At 40.7% G+C, this 20527-nt stretch overlaps 1 protein-coding gene across 3 annotated transcripts; it reads right to left on the bottom strand.

The window, feature by feature from the left end:
• Positions 1–428: 428 nt before the first annotated feature.
• fam110d (family with sequence similarity 110 member D) lies at positions 429–19596 on the bottom strand. 3 transcript variants are annotated; one of them, XM_044208403.1, is made up of 3 exons: positions 19441–19567; positions 12720–12846; positions 429–4633 (listed from the first exon to the last, which is right to left on the bottom strand). In XM_044208403.1, exon 3 carries the CDS (start codon positions 3920–3922, stop codon positions 2570–2572), a length of 1353 nt encoding a protein of 450 aa, XP_044064338.1. In that variant the 5' UTR covers positions 3923–4633; positions 12720–12846; positions 19441–19567; the 3' UTR covers positions 429–2569. The 3 variants fall into 3 exon arrangements, with proteins under 3 accessions (XP_044064338.1, XP_044064339.1, XP_044064337.1); XM_044208404.1 differs by having other exon boundaries at positions 19402–19450; XM_044208402.1 differs by lacking the exon at positions 12720–12846 and having other exon boundaries at positions 19441–19596.
• Between the last annotated feature and the right edge of the window lie 931 nt (positions 19597–20527).

The raw sequence follows: 20527 nt of genomic DNA on the forward strand, positions 1-20527 counted from the left end.
GGAGTCTGCAGACAGTGTGGAGGGTCTGCTCGGGTGGCGTAGACATAGCATCAGGCCACACAGAGGCCTTCTTGTCTACAAACACAACCTGCTGCAACTCACTCAAGAGCATACTATGCAGGGAATGCTAAAAGGATTAGCGCGTAGCCACTTGAGATAATGTGAAAAATGAAACGTGATGTGGTCAAGGACGAGACAGCGCCACAACACTGACTCAGTCGACCATTACCCTCTAAGAAGATTAGAGAACAACTCATTCACAGCTTTTCTATATATTTTTATATTGACTTTTTCTAATTTCATGTAATATTAATAAAAATATTTATTAAATGTTTACTGGATTTTCATTGAATAGTGAATGTTACAAGTGTTTTATTGTAATTCCCTTAATCCAAGATCATTTTCTCAAAGAAAAGACAACAAATAAATGACCTTCACACAAATATTTATTTCTTTGTGTTTATTTGCTGTGTACATCATACACAAACCTCTTTGGAATAAAAATTAAATCTCTCATATCAAATAAAAAAGAGATTCAGAATTTTATGGAGCCACTTTGTAAACATGCAACCAAATGGTTTTTAACAGGGAGATAAAAAACAAGTTCAAGTTGAAGGGGTTTCAGGTGTGTGCCATGCTGATGATAAATACAGAAAAAATATCAAGGATGCAAGTAACTGTGTTCATTTATCACATGTACAAATATAACGTGACCTTGGATTTAGTAATACTCAGCCCAGAATGCCTCTCAGTCTAACCTCTGCATACCTCTGCAGACCCCCAGTTCATATTTCAGTGGCATCCTCTAGGCCAAGCAATGGAAATGACCTTTCATGGCGATAAAGTGAGAATCACTGAAGGATGGATGAAGTGAGGTAGGATCTCTGGTTATCAGAGAAAGGAGGGCAGCTTCAGCCTCCCCTGCTTGTTTTGATGGGAAACAGGCTGTATGAGCCAGCTGGGAAGGTTAAACGTCTGTAAACTGCCAGATGGTAAAAGTGAAAGCCTAAAACATTTCGCAGCAAGTGTTTGACAACTTGGGCTCCTTTACTTTTGGAGGTGAATATATTATTTTGTGAAATTTTCATCATTTTTGAAACTTCTTTTTTGAGATTTAAATTCTCATTGTGTTTATATTTGCTTGCAAAAGTCCAGTTTTGCTCTCACAGGAATCTTTCCCTGTTTATCATCTCTGCAACTATAGCTTAAACAGCTGTGAGCACTGAACATGCATGAACCATTAGCTGTGCTAATCAATGAATGTGTAACACGTGATTATTGGACAGTGTATAGTGTGTGAGAACTGACCCTCTTTAGGGTTTGGAAAATGAGATGAAAATGATGAAAATTACTGGCCAGGCATGGCTCCTTGTCTTCCACGATGCAGGTGCTCCTTTGAATCCAGCTCAGTGTTTAACATTATATGAGATGAATCTCTCTGTACAGAGTAAAAGCTATATCTCTATCTTTCATTTCCTCTCTCTCTGTCCAGTTCAGTGCATTAACAACCCCACAGGGGTGCCTTGCATGTTTGTTCCAACGCCTGCGTTTAAGGAGTAAAAAAAAAAGCAACACACAAACTAAACTGGGACAGATCCGAATGAGGTACTCATGGTTCACTTCACACTCACACAACAGTTTTCCAGTTTAGAAAAAACTTAGCTTAGTGGTTTTCCATTTTAATTTAGTCATGAAGGGAGGGTGTCGGTGTCAAGGACACTAGACTGTGTCTACTGTATCATGACTAACATACACTTATGTGCCTTGTGAGGGGTCACAGGGGCTGATTTCAGATCAGTTCTGAATCCAGTTCAGTCAGTAACTGAAAAGAAGCTACAAAAGGAGAGGACAGCAATGTCCACTCTTAACACAGCCACACACACACACACATACACAGTTTCCAAAACATTTTTCCAGGAGAAATTGTTCCATTCACCAGTAAGGTCTGTCTATACCCACACAATACTTCCATAGGATCTATAAATACAATATAGCAATTTGACATGAGATAACTAGTAACAGTTGTTGTCCTCTCAGTTGAAGAAACAGTCTCTTTGGAGTCGGGGAGAGCAAGGGACTAAAGGTAATCATGTGCCATGCAATGCTAACCCTACGTGCAGACATTAGCGGCTGAAACAAAACCTAAGTTGACTGTCAATGACACTCATTTGAAATTTAAAAGAATAATCATATCTTACTGGCTGCATTGCTGCTTGCGGCTCAAAAATAGAAACAAGTCCTATTTCTTCCTTCTATGATGCATTGCTGCAATGCTACTAGCTAATCACAGTCCATACTAAATGTTGTTTTTGAAATTCAAGTGAAAGTCAGTAATGATTCAATGCTTTGACTTTTGGTTTGTAGTGCATTTCAGCAGCAAATTTCTGCACAAAGGGTAAAGGTCTGGAGAACCAAATTCTACAAAAGGCAATTGCACTTCTCTCTGGGTAAGGATGTACAGATCCCCCGGGTTATTGTTTCATCAGAAAAGAAACCAGCAAACTCTTGTTTGGGACAAAACAACTTCAGACCCTCTGCACTCTGTGACACATGGTTCCTTGTCCCTATATTAAACAGTAGACTCTTTGGGTCCCTCTCGAGCAGCGTTCTTGCACCCATAAAGCCACTTGATGACACGAGCATTTCTCTCAATGATTGATACACCAGTGGGAAGCTGCTCAGCCAGCTCCTCCTGAAACAGCCCATCTCCTGAGTGCCGGGAGAACTCGCTGGGCTCTGAGCCACCACAGCCATCCCCACCTACACTGCGGAGGGCCAATGAGAGTGTGTCTATGGAGCTGGCACCAGAGAGGAAATTGTCTCGACCCAGACGCTCTATCATGTCTATGTCCAGCCCGCAGAAGTCAAAAAAATGCTCTTGCTCTGATAACGCTACTGAGCAGCGCAGACGCAGGTCTGACTTGGAGCGCTGCAACTCCCCAAACTGCCTTCTGGGTGCTGGTAGTGGTGACGCCCGTTTCCATGGGTCATTCTCATCATCATGGTTACTTGAGTGGTTGCCATTGGTGATACCATTGTTAACTCCATCACTGGTACCATTTGTAAATCCATTCTTAGTCCGTTCAAGTGTACAGCTAAACCCAGGGCTGGGGATAGACCCTGGGATGCGTTCTTGGTCAGTTTTACTAGACCGCCTGCTCCCTGGTCCACCATCCATAGTGTCTTTATCATTGGTCCAAGACATGCGGGAGTCTCCATCCCGTGATGACGCTTTCTCTTCACCAATCACCATCTTCTGGACTCCTCCGCTACTCTTCTCCCTCATGGACCCCTGGAAGAGGCGGCGGACAAAACTGTAGCCCTTCACTTCCATGTTATTGTTCTCTCCCACTGCGGCACCACTGGGGCTCTTGCACTCTTTCTTCTGCCTGTAAATGACAAGGGAGTCTGGCCTCAGCATGCGCTTGCCTGTGCTTCTTCTGAGTACAGGGGCACTGTGTGGTGCTACCAAGGTGTTATTTCCAGGAGTCCTGGGGATGGGAGGCATTAGATTGTTCACATTGCTCCTGTTATGCGCCTCAACATCAACAGAAGTCCGTCTGTTCTCCTTTCTGGAGTCATCATTTTCATTTTCATCTCTTGAGGTGAAGGAGCCAGACAGTGTAGAGAAGGGGGTGTTGGATGAATGGCGTGGGGGAAGATGAGGTGTCAGGCTACCAGGGATGGCAACAGCTCGCCGTGGCTGTGGTGGTGGGGTAGCACAGGGCACCAGTACAGGCTCCTGTTTGGTGTTGATCACCTGCTGGCTCTTAACATATTTGGCTTTGTCGGCCTCAAGCCTCTCCACAGCGCTGATTGAGCGGCCATGGCCTCCACCATCTATCTGCCTGCGCAGGTAGTCTGGACCCTTGTTGAGGAGCCTCAGAGGAGAAGGTGATCCAATTGGTGTTAGGGGCTTCATGTTGATTCACTGAGCTGGGAAAGACATCAAAACTTCAAATAAATGAGCTGTTGTTGGCCCTGCGAAAACTTCAAACCAAATGAGAGTGTTTGTAAAAGTTTCTAAGTGTAGAAAACTGTGGCAGCTCTCATTCCTGTTCACACAGCTCTTGGATCTTCCTTAAGGGGTAATAGATGGGTAGCAATTCAGGAGACCACAGAGTCCAAGTTTGTTGGAACGTTTTCTATAGATAGCTTACAGTCTTTTTGTTGGGCAATGCTAGAGCCCAGACAAATTGATATCTCTATCCAGTATTTATACAGGCATTTGGATAGGCAGGCAGGGCAGAGGGAAGTCCTTTTTTTGTCAGCCAAGAGCACTCCCAAATGAGACACTGCCTGCCCACAGCGCAGCAGAAATAGCAGGCAGGGTGCACTTTGAAAGGGTTACTTTTTCCTCCCCCACTTTTTCTTCTCTCTTTCTGTCTCCCAACAACACCCTTCACTGTTGATCTTTTCAGTGACGGCTGCCTGGAGAAATCAGATATAACAGCTTCAAATATTTGCTTTGTGCAGGCTGTCTGAGGGACTTTGGGTCAAGACTTTTATTGTTTGGCGCCCGTCGTGGTTGAGGTGACCTGAGGGTGGCCGGCACCGAGGCACTTGGTTTGTTGACGGACAGATGGGGCAGATGCAGATTTTGTCCTTGTCCTCACCTCACCTGTGTGGATCCCTGGGAGACACAGAGAGAGAAAGAGTGGTTTTAGTTGGAAATGTTATTCTCCAGGGCAAGCAACAGAGACCAGATGGCCGGAAGGATGGTGGTCCCTAAAGCTAAGCTCAGATTGTGCTTATTTAAAGCTTGAGGGAGTTACATGTCTGAAGCAGGCGGCAATGCAGTGCGGACACATGTAAGCATTTAATGACCCTCTGTCTTACATATTAAATAATAATAAGCATACTACTTTTAGACACGTAGCTGACACTCCTATCTAAGTAGATAGTCAATGAGTAAACAGGTAAGGGTTCAACTACAGGTTACATAAACATGTTGCTGCTGAACCAGTGAGAAGTAGAAGAAGGACATACCACAAAACAAGCTTTTCCTTTGTCACTGAACGTGGTATAAGCAGTTTCATAAATGTGAACACAGATATCACATATATGAATTAACAAGCACATGTGGGTATTGTTTCCTATGCAAGCATTTCTTTATCTTTTGTAACTGATTTGTGTCTGTCCTCCTTCAGTAATTTATGTTTATTTTTAAAATGACAGATGTCTGTTGTCCAGGTAGTATTGCAGCATCCTCTAAGTGTTGGATGAAAGATGAATGGATGCAACAATGTCTGTTGTCCAGGCGCATGATGATGTGTCTACCTCCATTAGTTTTTTTGTGCAGGAAGTTTGATTAGGCCAATTGTTTCAAGTTTGCTTTTAGAGAAATAGCAGCAAATATAACGTGTGTGACTGATCATTGAGAAAATCTGGCAAGCTGAGAAAGATGATTATTTTGAAGTTATTTTGAAGAAGGACCGCATTTTTAAAAATGAATATTGCATAATCACTTTCTTTGTTTTCTATGATATAGCACTGCTACAAAGCACCAAGGGGTAGAAATCCTAAAAATTCAGCTGACCGCTTAAAAGTTTTAAACAAACATCTCTACTGAAAACTGAGGTTTTTGCAATTTAAACACCACTTAAAGTGCAGCTTAAATCAACCAATATACTTCTGACGTAATAACTCTTTCATAGTCACAGTTAAACAGTTTGCTCTTCAAATTAACAAACCATTAAAAACGTTATAAGACACTTTAAACCAAACAAAAGGCATGACTCTGTGAAATGGATTGCCACATTTTGTATTTATGATGTGTTCTGTGAAGACAGGCGTTTCATGTCCTTTAGGTTTTCATGCTATATAAGGGTTTGGGAGGGGAAAGTGGGGGGAGGAGGCTGCACGTGTCTATAAAGGGATAGGCTCTACCCGAGGAGTATTTATAGCCCTAGTACAGTTATCATGTGTCTATGTATGTGTGCATGTGCATGCGGTCATGGGTATATTTGTGTATCTGCTCTAGTTTTGCGTCTGAGCTTATAAGCATGTTTGTGTGTCAGCATGAGGCAATAAGCATAGTTGGGCTGCAGATGATAAAGCCTTTCTCTTATTCTTCACATTTTCCATGTGCACAAAAAGAAGCAGTGAGTTTGCCATGTACAAACTGGGAAGACAAAGAACACATCTTTTGAACTTGAAGCTGATATAAATACCCAGAGGCACAGGTGGAGACTGTTATTCATTCACCTCCCTTCAAAATGTGTTAAGAGTCCAACTGGAGAGATAAATGCTCCTTGTGCCGTGCTAGACAGCAGGAGGGTGTTATATTGTTTTGCTTATTGTTCCCATAGGTCTGCCTCAAGTGTTATCAAATGCTATTTTAACTTTTCCTTCACATGAGGTAAAACAATGAGCAACGTCCTTTGGCAGGAAAAAGTGTCCATGTCTCATCCTTTAAGACAAATCATATGACCCCACTGATAGTGGCAAACACAAGAAAACACTTAACCCCTGCTTTTCTCTCTTATTTTTCTAAAGCATTTTTTGATTTGTAAGATAGTAAATAATAGTGTGACATAATGACATCCAACAAAGGTCATGAGCCACATTCAAACCTAAGACAACATGAGTGTATGCACTTCAGCCCGCTGACACTCAAATCGAATCAAAGTGACTTGAAATAAGCAAAACAAAAAAATGTTGCTCTCTCAAAGGAAAACAAATCATTTAGTCTGACATTCACACTTCAAGACTTTTCTTAAAACTATGAATATTCTGCCATTTGGGGGAGATAATTTGATTTAGTTCCAGTGTAGTTTTTCATATTTCTTTATTTCTCTTGCTTTAAGAAAATACATTTAGGACTCAATAACAAATTAAATAACTGGTTTAAATGGAGAGAAATGGTTTTTGCAGTGCTGTGTGCCACTATACAGCTTAAAACAAAGTTATAAACCAAACTAACCAAACTCAAACACATCTGTAGATCAGCAAATTACCAGCAGTGGATTTATGTTCATTAAATATATTTATTAAAATTATCATATTTCACATTAGAAGAGTTGAATGTTTCTTTTACCAGCACATTTCTTTTATTTGGCTTACAATATGAGCCCATTAGCTAATATTAAATAAATATTAATTATAAACTATTCAAAATAATTCCTAAAATGGTCTCACTTTTTTTTTACTGGGTTCAGTATGACTATTATTATTACTCTCTAGCCCACAACTACTAAATACTAAACTACTATTGACACATTAAAAGGTGACATTTCACGTTCATGTAACCATCCAACTCGTTCAGTCTCCACATCCCTCACAGAGAAGCGCTAGCCTGTCTAATGGCATGCCACTATAAATTCACTGAGGAAGGGGGGCAACAGCCAACTAGTTGTTTTTTCCAGATGTCAGTCTGTCAGAGCTCGGGAAAGCCAGCCATTGTTTAGGTAGAATTCCGGGAAAAATGTCTCGCAACAGGTGTGGAAGTGGAAGAAAGGGCTTGACTGGGCATGAAACAAGAAAAATGGGTAGAAAATGAGGAGGAAGTGGGAATAGGGGTTACGGTGTGTTGGCTGGGGTATTTATAACAATCTTCCATAACAATCTGTTCCCCATCTGAGTTCAAAATGGTAATGCTATTGAAGCATTAAAGGGGATTATCACCACAGGAGCCTAAAAAAGTCATAAATCCTGATGTTGGCTTTCCATTGAGGGGGATGGGGGTAAAGTATGCAAAATTATATGAAGAATACAAGGGCCAATAACTATGGATACAGTAAATGTTAATCCCTACTGACCCAACAGTCATAACCTTGAAATCCACAACATTCTGTATTTGTCCTATTTCTAATGTATTTCTTTGGTTCTTTGTGCATTCATTGAATCTGTCATTACGAGCTTGAAGGAAACCAGCTACTTTCAGAGGTTAGCTCTTGCTCCAAGTGCTATCTCGTACAACATATGACTAAATCTGAGTCACAATGCTAACTGACAGTTACATTGCTAAATATAGACAATGACTGATATAAGTGTGTTAAGAATTCTTCGAAACATAAATTAATAAAATGTTAATGTAAATGTAAATTTGCATGATGAAAAGGTTATGTTTGAAAACACACACACAAACACAGAGTGAACCAGTGACTCAACTGGGATTTGCTGGAGAACAATAGCCACCATTAAGTCCATTGACCATAATGAGCCAAATTAGTACCCAGCAACTTCTCTTGTGATCTCAAGGTTTGTGAAAAGTGTTAGATGATTGTGTTATACAACCTCCTTCGTCTCTCACTGTAGGTTGTCATTAACCTCTAAACCCTTTCCTTCTTTCTCATCTCTATAGTGAAACCCCCCACCACCACCTTCTGCTTCCTAATGCTACCTAACATTGTGTCTTTCATTCCCCCGCACTCTCCTGCCCTCCTTCCCACTCTTCATCTCTCTACGTGTTTATGCCACAGGGCCTCCTTACCCTTTCATTTTCCTCCCTTCTCTATCACTCACTTCCTGTATACACCCTGTGTATCTACCCTCTCTATATCAGTCTGAATCTCTGTCTCTCTCCTGCTCTATTTACTGTATACACTCTGTATCTGAGTGCAATTTTCAAAAGCTTTTGTCAAGCTTGGGACAACATACATTGTGTTACTTTTCCAAACAAGATGCCTTATTTATGAGAAGTGATTTTGTCCATATATTGACATTGTTATTAAGTAGTAACCTATATTTTCATATGGAACAGTGGGCCAGAATCCCCCAAGAGGGTTGCAAGATAAATCTGAGAGGTCACAATATGATTAACAAAATAGGAAGAAGAACATTCAAAAATGTTATTTCTGAAATCTTTGCTTATTTCTTGAGAAATACTGGAGAGTTTTACCTCTTCTGGACTCTGAAACTATTCAAATGAAATGATCTGAGAAGGGAAAATGCCACTTTGGTTAAATTGGTCACAGTTCACAGACTTAAGCAAATCGCGACCGGGACCCAGATATCTATAATCTTATTGATCATTCAAAAGAAATTTTCTTTTTAATTTCTTCATTTTGTTTTTACCAATCAGATAGTTAAAATACAAAAGTGATCTGAGTAGTATGTCAGCATTTGTTTTCATCTGTTTTCCCTCCGTAGCAGTGTTAAGGGTTCAGTATGCCTTAAACGAACTCTTTGTTCGTACAAAGTGTTGTCGGAACACATCTAAAGGCAAGAAAATATAATAATTTAAACCTCCTTTGAATAGCCACACTCAAAAGTGGGGCAAAAAGCTATCTGTCATAAAGTGGGCTGCGACAAGCTAATCGTTCAAATGGGGATAACATACTTTCAGACAATCTGTGCTCAACGGCATTCATTGCGCTTGGTTGTACACACGACCAGTGATGGAAGTAGTTGTGTGAATAATAAAAAAAGAGAGCTAGAAAGTGAAGTTCACTGGATACTTCCTTAACTTTGCACACCTGGGCAATTTCTGTGTGAAGTGGCAAGCTTGTCCAGTCTCAGAAAGTTACAAACCCTCCAATTCTGATGTCGGAAAGATGTGGGGGCGAAGGTTTCAGACACTGTTTGACGATTCAACAAGTACTATGGACCCTTTATAACTAAATATATATTTCACAGCCTTTTTACAGGAAGTGCCCATGGTCAGCCTCTGGCTTATGTACATAACATTTAATAGATTGTACAACATGACCAACTGGATAGTTACCATTAGCAGATGTAGCCTACATGGATGAACATACAAAGAAACTAGTGAAACCTTCACAAATGTCAAACATCTCATTCTAAAGTAATCTCTGGGACATGCAGTGCAAAAGATATTACCAAAATCCAAACATTAACAAACTCCAGGATTACCAATACAGCATGTTAAGCATGTGACCCTTCTCTTATGCCTTCCATCTCTCTGTTCTTTAATAAAACTCCTCTGTCTGTCTGTCTGTCTGCCCTCTCCCTTCCTTTCCTCCCTCCCCCGTGTCCTCTCTGTGAAGCGGATGGCCCAGCCTGCAGGGGAGGCTTAACCAGGCGCCCCCATGCAGCTAAAGAGGAACCAGATGTTTTGTGTCATGCTACATCAAGATGCGCGGACAGCCCTGACAGAGACCTGTCATGGGAAGGGACTGTGTACTTCAATTTTCCTTTTAATCAACAGCATAGTTTGGGCTACATTTTATCCTATGAGAACACAAAGCAGGTCATGTTTTGTAATCAATTACACTGTCACGTACACATATTTGACAGTGAAAAAATGCAGTTTGGGTTATTTTTCTGATCTGAAAGCGGTGCCCCAGAAAGAAGCTAAACACAAAAAAAATCCAGGAAGTGTTTGTTTGCTTCAAGAGAGCACTCAGAAGAATAACTTCATCTAGGCTCGCTGGGTGTATCCAAAGAAAAGCCGGTTGGCCTCGGATCAGAAGGTTAAAGGAAGTTCTACTGTGAAGTATGTATCCAGTGAGGTAAACACAAGATAAGAGGTTAATAAATTCACAAGGACCACCTTTGAAGCTCCTGGGAAATTAATTCAGCATGCTTACCTGTCAAATGAATCTTTGGACAGATGAGAGGGATCTGCTGCCGCCAAAGGAACCAACTGGCCATCTCTAACGTCTTTCCTCTCTTTCTCTGTTGTCTTGTATTTCTCACTTTCTTTATACTAACGTGGCATCTGGCTTAAGTATGACACAGACTAACGATCGTCACTAATGGACTGAAATGTCTGAATGTTCAAACGTTAACCAAAGCTCATTCAAAGATGCCTTTATGTCATGACAAAGCATCTGTGCACGTTGATTCTCTACAGTGTGAATATAAAGCATCTGCATGGCCAGTAATGAGCCGCGATTCATGACTTTGTCTGGTTCGGTCATTTACCAACACTACAGACACTACAGACACAGACCTCAAGAAGTCTGTTATGGGGTAGGGCAAAGAGGAGGTGTCTTCTATTATCCAGACAAAGAGACACACCAGCCTTTCTTTGCATTATTAATGGCCCATAACAATGGTCCTACTTCAGGTCTACAGATAAGTCTTGACCTGGTTGCTCTGCCTGATTAGTCAGAAAGGGAAAGGGACAAATAACAACATGGTGGCAATAAAATGTAAGAGATGGAGCCACGGGACACATAGGCTACTGTCCCCTCAAAAACAAAGCCTGGTAGCCAATTGTAAATTCAATCACCATTGTGAGGCCTTGAGCGCCATTTGCCGCCTGATCTATGGTTAGAGGCTACCTAGAGGCTTTCTCCACATTCATGCGGAGCAGCAGTAGGCCACCTGGGACGACTTAAGGGACCCCCGACCTGAATAGACCTCCTCCCAAACCATAAAATGGGCAAGATGGGCTCTTAACTCACTGCTGCAGTCTTTTGTCATTCAAAGCAAGTCATCGCAGAGGCAGCTGAGCTCTGGAGCCACAAACCAAAGAAGCCAGACCTGTGCAGACTTTGAGATGACAATGATACATGCTGGGTGTAGTACACTAATAAGCTTATTAGCTGGTTTGTAAAATTTGCCGAAACTCTTGCTAACTGTTGAAGCTAAGTTTAAAAAAAAAAAGTAAAAACACATAAGTCTACAAAAGGCAGAAAGCACATTCTACTAATCAAAAACCTTTTAAACACTAAAGCTAATTAGCTTGTAAATCAGCTAATAAGATAATTAGTTTATTAGCCAACTGGCAACTAAGTAAATCAGGCTTATTAGCCTATTAGCCGATTTGTAAAATTCTGCTTCATCATTAAAAAAAATTACATTTTTGGCTTTTGAAACTAGCTTAATTTATTCACAATAACCAAAGACCTTTTAAACACAGCTAATGAGCGTATTAGCCAACTAGCTTGTATGCTGGCAAATAATCAGTAATAGTCAATATTTTTAAAATCCATATCATTTCATACCATTAAAATTATTTACACCTGTATTTATTAAAACTAAGTTAAAAAAAATCTTAAGCCATCACATAAGAGTCTGGTAACCTGTGATGGATATTATTATTTATATTATAGACTACATTATTTTTTATATTATAGACTACATTATAAATCAATTTTTAAAAAATCACCAGCTTAATCGATAGCAAAATAATTGTTAGTTGGCTTCATTCCACCAAGTTGAGGTAATAATTAAAACAATTTTCACCATGAGATTTCAGTGACTGCTTTCAAATGTGATATAGTCAACCTGTAACAGCCATTATACTGTAAGTCAGGCCTTTATCAACACTGTAACACCCATGCAGTGCTAACACAGATAACGTCTGCTGAGATAACATGTTTTCATTTATTCTTGCTTTTATCAACAGACTGGACAAGTTCCTTTTTCTTCTGAGCTAAGGGCCCAGGACGAGTGCTGTTACTGTTGATAATTAAACAGCTCTGACCTATAAAGTTTTATGAGTTACTATATACTTTTTCAGCTACAGTTTTTAAAGCAAAAAGAACTGTATCCAAGCTTTGCCTATGAAAGTCTGGACTCAAACTGCCAAAATCTGCCCATCATTTTACTTGAAAATGTATCTTAAATTCATATTTATATCATTAGAATAATGAGAAGACTCTATCATTACAATGCGAATTCCAATTTCACCAGGTGCTCTATGCTAGGAAACCTAATAATCCACACTGTAACACAGAGACACCTGAACCTGCCTCCCAGTCCAGGAATGTTAAGCCTAGCTGCGATACCTCACTGTCGATGAGTGAACTATGTTGTTGTAAGTGTATGAGTGAACTCATGCACTTACAAGAGATGATGTATACCTGGATCCTCAAAGCCAACCACCCAGACAATGCAGCCAAAGATCCAGAAAGCCATTATGTGTGTGTGCAGTGGGGCTGCCCCTCTTCTTAATCAATAAGTCGACTCATCTGTCATTTTGTTGACATTCTGTAGAGAATGAATGATTAGTCATTAAACTATTTAATTAAAAGACAACATTTTTTGAGATCTCTCTCTATGACTACACTTATCTGTGGAGCATGGAATTAAACTAAATTTGTCCTAAAATGGCTGCTCACTCAGCAAATATGCCAAAAAAGTTTCTACCACTCAGGTGCCCATGCTAAATGCACATTACTGTCTCTTCTGGCTGAGCATGCCTGACTACTCACACATATAAATTTGATGCAAAAATAATGTTTCAATAGAGCTTTCTCGAACCATAGAAAACTAACCGCCAACTATTTTGATAATAATCTTTAAAATAATTTTTTAAGAGAAAGGTCCAAAAATTCATAGGTTCTGACTTCTTAAATGTGAATATTTGCTGTTTTTCTTAGTCCCTTATTGGTTACTGTTGGTCGGAGAAAAAAAGCAATTTGAAGACGTTAATTTGGACATTTCATCAAGTTTCTGACAATTTACAGGCCAAACGGTTAATCAGTTAATCAAGAAAAAAATCATCAGATTATTCAATGTAGCCCTAAGTGGTACACTTCAGTGTGGCTTTTAAAATTTTAGACCTAATGGTTCATTTACAGATGATTCAAAAGAGCAATTTTTGAACATGTATGAAGATCAGGAAATGTTCTTCTCCTTTCTGAACCCCAGCATATCACATGACCTGCAGTTCCAACAGTGGCACTAGGTCAAAAACAACATATAGTGCTTTTCCTTTGGCTTGACAGAAGACAATACTAGTAAAGCAATTTGAGTTTTGCAGTTAAATCGATTATTCATTGAGTGCACCCAAAGTGTGCAGTGTGTCATGAATGTTTGTGTGGGAGAAGACAGTAAGAGAGTCAGAGAGGGTGTGTGCAGGAGAGAGTTGAGTTTGTATACCAAGTGTTTAGATCTGGGCTGCATCAGGTAGACATCCCAATTCTGGACAGCATTGTTTGGTAAATTATGACCACCGCTGCTGCTCCCTCCACATGCCAGCCTGGTTTATGTGACCAGCAGTACAAACCGCAGTGACCTACTGTGTGTGTGCAGCACTGCCCTGGATTGGGAATGCACTTTGCGACTCAGGGTAACACAGGTCCCTCCCTGTACTGAGGCTGTTTATACTGTACAGTGCAAAGGCATGAATCTAGGCACATCCCTCAACCTCCCAGAGGCTTAAATTATGAAGGCCTGTTCCCACACTGTGAACCCTCATTAAGCTCTCAGCTGGTGAGAATGCTCTGAAAGACAGCACTGTCTGGCGAGCTGCCAGATGTTTTATTTCACCAAGTCGGCACATTTTTCACTCTGCCAGGCATATGTCTGCTTCAACAAAGTGATAAAAGATGCTTCACTGGATGGTGGCTGTTAGACTTGCAAAGAGCAACTAAAATGTCAAAACATGGTTAGTGGTGTTAAATCATACACCTGTGTACCTGCATTTGAGCTGTCCTAAAAACCACAGCAATAAAAAGTCACTCTAAAGTGATGGATAAAAGAAGTACATATATGTAGAGAGGGAAATCCACTACTTCTAGGTTTTGTTTTAAGATTGAGATTGATAAATGAAATGAATGAAAAGCTGGACACCAGAGAGGAGATTTAGGTTGCCAAAAGGACATTCACACACCATTTTCAGAATTATTCTAAACACATGTTGCTGATATTAGCAGTAAAAGGTTAGCACCAACTTGTGAAGACTTCTGATAGGGCTGTTTGGGGTTGGTTAAAGCTTAAAGCTGCTCCAGCTGTGCTGTGTCCCCAAACACTGGGTCATCTGTGACTGTAGTGCCAAACCCCATCCAAGCCCCTCCTACTGTGTTACTACATACTCTCCACCACTTTAAATGTGCTAGCATTGAACACTGTTTGATCAGGTTCATATAGTGCAACTCTTGATGAAATAAAATGCTCCACTAACACTTAATTTATACTTCATATACTGCTTATTGGATAAGCAATTGAAGGATGCATCATCCTGTTTTTTGAGGCACAACTCATTCATTTTATTGAAAGTGGGGTTTTTTTTTTGCCAGCTAGTATTAAAGCAAAGTATTAAAGCTCCTAAGAACCTTTAGTATTTCTCTATAACAATAAATATCAATGACTAAATAGCTAACACTCAAAGTTAAAGCTTGGAAAAAAGTGATTTATGAGAAAGTTTAACATTCAAAAAGTCTAGCTAATCATCTTCATCAGAAATGTGTAGGTGAGGTTTGATCAAATTTGTGCTGAGTGCTGAAAACACAAGCAAACAAACCCACAACTGTCAACACACTTGAAATGTTGCTGAATCCCAATTGGTGCAGAAATAGAAATCTGTGACAACTTTTTCCCAGTGAGTCCTGTTCACTTCAAATCAGTGAGAAAAGCAAGGACAAAAACAGAAAAACAGAAATATCTCACGTAAAAAAACAAAAGGTTTGTTCATGTAGGATCCCATCGCTCATAGTAAAAAGCTAATTCAAAAAGTAGGTTTTCAGGGCCTTAAATCCAACATTAATCTTTTGCAACCTTCCCAAAACAAAACCTCAAACAAACATAACTTCTCCGAAAACCTTCAGACTACAAGTAAAGAATCACCAAAAATCTCTCACACAAAGACCGTCGACTGAGCTCTTTTGTTTTTCCTCGCTGCCATCTACGCTTAGTTGTTAACCTCCGCTGAACCTGCCAGCTGTCTTCTCTCATTACCGATCGACCGACCTGCAAACAACCCCCCGAGCGCCATGGAAAGAGACCCCACCGTTCGTCCCTCCTCCCTTCCTCTCCTCCCTCGCTCCTGTCAGAATCCGAAAACATCTGGAGGAGCGGGAAGAGTTTGTGGAGCTGCATCGATGTGTCGAAGGGAATGTCCAGGCCTGTGTCATCTTCCTCATGGCTGAGCGAACACAGCGCGGCACGGTTGAGTGTGATGGGATGTGGCAGAGCTACAGAGGCACCCGATCAGACTGTGAACAATTACAGGGATGTGAGAGCAACGGAGAGAAGGGCTGCTCTCACAGCTGTCACCCACACACAGGGGACTGTCGGGAGATGGAGATCTGTCAAATCATGTTTCATGATTGCATTGCCCACAATGAATTATGGATTGAGTTATGAGCCCATGGATATGGGAGCGATGCAAGAGCAGAAACTGACTTCCGGCCTGAGAGAATGGTTAGACAGATTTTCAGATGATCATATCAGTTCCAAAGTTAGATACAAACATTTGGTGCAAATTTTGATTTCTGCTAGCAAGCTAAAACATATTCAAAGACATCTGAAGACACTCGAGAGCAGCATCATAAATCTGTAGAAGATAAGCCAACAAGTAAATGTTTCACTCCAAAAAGCTACATACATAGACTCATCTATTTTGAAAATATTCTTTGCTCATCAAATTATCACTTCAATGAATATGATTCCACACTCTGGTGTTTACAAAACAGATGAAATACTATCTTGGTACATAAATGGTAGGTTTTACTTCTCGTTTCAGCCAGCAATCCTTTGTAAGAGTGGGTATTACTTTATCATAGGGTGCCTGCCTGAATATGTTGTTTTCCTGCTGGATGTAGAGAAGCTGTGACTTTTTTGACAAGTTCTTCCTCTTTTTCAAAGAGTTCTTCCTGAAAACGGTCGGCAAGGAAGTTCCCAGAGACTGTCGGCACAATGGCCCAAGCTAGGTGACAAGGAGCAATAAAGCTAAATTACAAGCCTGACAGTTTGTGTGTGAGTGTTTGAAGTCTCACACACGTCTAAAAACAGCTGCTGTTCAGCAACACACACACACACACACACACACACACACACACACTCCTTTAACACAGTGCCAGAGGGAAGATGATGTCATTAGCAGGGTACATTTTCCCCTCTAATTAGAAACTCGAGCTTCCCGCCATAACTTGGGGGTCTTTACATGCAACCATGCAACAAAATGGGGATTAAACAGAACAAATGTTTGACGTCCCTCTTAAAATGTGATCTTTTCAAGACTATGCTCTGCAGGAAAGCAAAACCATCCCTTGAATGTGACTGTGGTACGGCTGAACTTTAAGTGATAAGAAACACATGAGTGGCCCATTGTGAAGTAAAACCATGAAATATCCTGTGGCTTTCACTCGTTTTCCGCAGTCAGCACTGATGTGGCTCAAACCAATCAGATTACACACTTGTAGAGCCTCAAAAAACAGCATCAAGTAAAAACAGATAGAGGGAGAAAATTGGAAAATAAAAGACTAAGAGAAATCTTGGTGTACTATTATATCCCATAATATATTCAACTGTTTAACCTGTGCTAGATCATGCAGTGGTCAATGATATGGTGGCTGCTTAGCTTCTGTTTAGACGGCTACAGTGTGGTGAGTGCATGAATATTTATGAGTAAGTTTAGTGTTTCAAAAGTCATAAAGTCAACATGATTCTGCAGGCTTTCTAAAGTGTTGCACCATCATCAGCAGTATCACTGCTGGTGCTATTAGCCAAGCGGATTGGGACATTTCATTTAGTCATGTTAATGATGTCAACACCCCAGACGGAGACTGCAGCGAGCAGCTCTGCACTTGGTGCCCCTGGGCTCTCTGCTTTGTAACGGGAGGAAGTATTCTCGTCTGCTCCGTTGGGATCAGCATCAAACACAGATGCAGCCGTATTACAGCTGGAAAATTAGCGCACTGCCACATGAATTGGGGGAGAAAAGGGAAACTGTTTATGACTTCTCCACACTGTAATTTTGCAGGTAGGTATTCAGTCAGAGAGATGTTTGTATCCTGCGTTTAAACATACGCAATATGAAGGATTCATGTTGGCTGTGGGTGTTTATGATCTATGACTCATTGTAGCTTTCAGGCAGGGACGCAAGCCAGTTCAGATTTGTGGGCTTAAACTTTCAAGAAAAACAAAAGTTGAATTAAAAAAAAGTAGGGAGGAGATGGGCCTGAATCTACCTCCTAACAATCCATTATACGTCATGCATAACCTGCACTCATCTTATGCCTCATCAAGTGCCTTGAGGGTGATTACACCCAAACTATGACGAAAGCAAGTCTTTTATTTTGTATTAGTTCATCTTTTAAGCCAGCATGGACAAGAAAAAAGTTAGGCATTAGGTTTGTAGTTAGTTTCTCTCATGCAGGGAACTGAAAGACCACCTCTCCCTCTGCAAAGCTTCCTCACTGCCAGTTCATGATCTGCATCAAAAAAACATGAATTAAACCTCCTGCTGCTGCACACAGGCCAAACCAACACATGCTCACTTATGAATCTCAGGGTGAATGTGTTTAGAAGACATGTGTGGTCTGTTTAGTCTGCCTCCTAAGTTGTTTATGCTCCTGACCCCACAGTGATCAAACCAACTCAGGATGCATGAGCCACATATCAGTAGAGAGTTAGGGGAACGGGTGGTAGGGCTAGAGGTGGATCGAGGTGGAGTTGACCCTGAGGGCACGTGATTGTCTCCTTGGAGGAGACAGTCTTTACAGTCTTTTCAGTTTTAGAGTGGGTGTGTTGCATAATGACCCCTCAGGTCTCCAACTTACTTCTGTTCTTTTGTAAGTTCTCGGGTAACACTGTTTTAGGCTTTGTAATGAGTATATGCTTGTTTTTATTAGCATGAGTGACTACAAAACGAGACATGTATTTGTCATAAATGAACTGACTGTTAGAGAAATGCTTAATTTAGTTCAAGATTACAAAACATTTCTTCCCTGATTAGATGTTTGGAAGCCAGAGCCTCATTTGCGCCGTTCCCCTGATTTCATCCAGATGTAAATATTTAGTGTAGACCAGAGTTAAGATGGGATAAACCTGCTGCCTCAGGTCAACTGTATCTGCTTTAATCAGAGCACAGTGGTCAGTCAACTCTCTCTCTCTCTCACCCTCTCCATATCATGCAGCTTTTACGGACTGGACTTCAAGGCTGAGTTAAACCAGAGAGTCCACATATAGGTTTACATGGCAGATGATGAATTGCTGCACTTGTCAAAAACCCAACTGTTTGGGTCGATCCATAACCTGGTCTGTTGTTTATGGATTACCCACCTACAAAAAGCCTGACATCACTCACAGACATACTGCCAGGGAGAATAGGCCATAAACACACCATAAAGATCTCAGTCGTGAGTCTAAAAAAGACAAACTGAAGTAATCCTGTAGTGAGCAGACACGGGTACTGTTCCTTGGGGTAGAGATTTATCTAATTTAGGATTTAACTCGTATTTAATGATAGTTATTTAAGTGGCCCACCCTTAAGTATGGTAAATTGACCAGCGAGTGCCACAGATACTCAGTGCCACAACATTATATGGTCTTTTTTAGTTACCAGGCTATTCGTTATTTGTCAAGCTGTCCAAAAATAATTTCAGCTGTACAATTCACATAAGATTCAGTTAATGCGTGATCGGTCCATGCCAATCTTTCTCATGTACCGCTGCAAAATAGTGCTGCCACATAATGAAAACAGAACGTCAGAAATAATACACGCAAGATCACTGATCGCATGAATCAATTCATTCCCGATTCCACCATGATCGGTACCCGGAAAACTTCACAAAATGAATCAGTCACACATCTACTTACAAGGAAACCATTAAAAATGACAGGCAGCTCCGTGCTCACCTTGTTCTCTGAGTTGTTCTCTTGTTGTCTTTCAAATCCTGTAAAGGTGTGGAGCTCCTCGCTGTGACAGACGGTCTGTTTCAGCGTGGCGCTGCGCTCTGCGCTCTGCGCGGACTGCTGACACACTGACGGACCGCTGCATGGCAGCAGCGCGATAAAGAGGGAGTCCCGGTGGGGGCAGGTATGAGGCTGTGTAAACTGACTCCTGCAGGGAGCTGAGTGGAGTGGTGAGGGGGGCTGTGGTGGATTAGAGCGAAGACTACAGTGTCAAATATAACATTAAAATAAGTCATTTATAATGTTCATTTCATAAACATTATTGTAGTATCAGTAGTATTAGTGGTAAAAGTTTAATCAAATCAAGTGACATGAAGCTTAAAGTAGCTCTATCTGCAATAGAGCATACTTTTTTTAAAGTACCACCTAATGGCTCTATTAATAGTTAAGAAAAAGGTTATTAATGCATATGTAAGCCATTGGGTTTCTGGGTTGCTTTATCCTTTAATTCATCAGGTGTCAATGGCACCACTTATTTCTTGGTAAAAAAAAAAAAAAAAAAAAAGGACAGCAACAGAAGCACACCTTGTTGCAGTATGCCTGTAAGTGTTAGCCTACCGAAACTTTACTTGCACTGAAAACAACAACAGGACTAAGAGTCTACAGCCGGTCTAGCAGCTTTGTGAGGCTGCGCTGTGGTGCGTTGAGCTAAATGCTAACGTAAGCGTGCTAACATGCTCCCAATGACAACGCTAACATGCTAATGTCTAGCAGGTATCATGTTAACCATATTCACCATATTATTTTAGCGTGTTAGCATGCTAACATTTGCTAATTGGCACCAAACACAAAGTACAGCTCGTACAAGTATTTGGTCATAAACCAAAGTATTGAAAATGGCAACAAATCATCTCTTCAAACTGGCAGGTTCACTTATATTGTTGATTTCGTTTATTTTAGAATGAATTACTAAACGAATTAGTTGCTATGCCTACTGAGTAGTTTGAAAGTAGTTTTATTCATTGGTTGTACAGCTTGTTAACTAATCAGTCAGTCCAGCGTTTGATTGATTGATTGATTGATTGTGCTT

Source organism: Siniperca chuatsi, linkage group LG9, assembly GCF_020085105.1.
Source record: "Siniperca chuatsi isolate FFG_IHB_CAS linkage group LG9, ASM2008510v1, whole genome shotgun sequence".
Classification (NCBI taxonomy): domain Eukaryota; kingdom Metazoa; phylum Chordata; class Actinopteri; order Centrarchiformes; family Sinipercidae; genus Siniperca; species Siniperca chuatsi.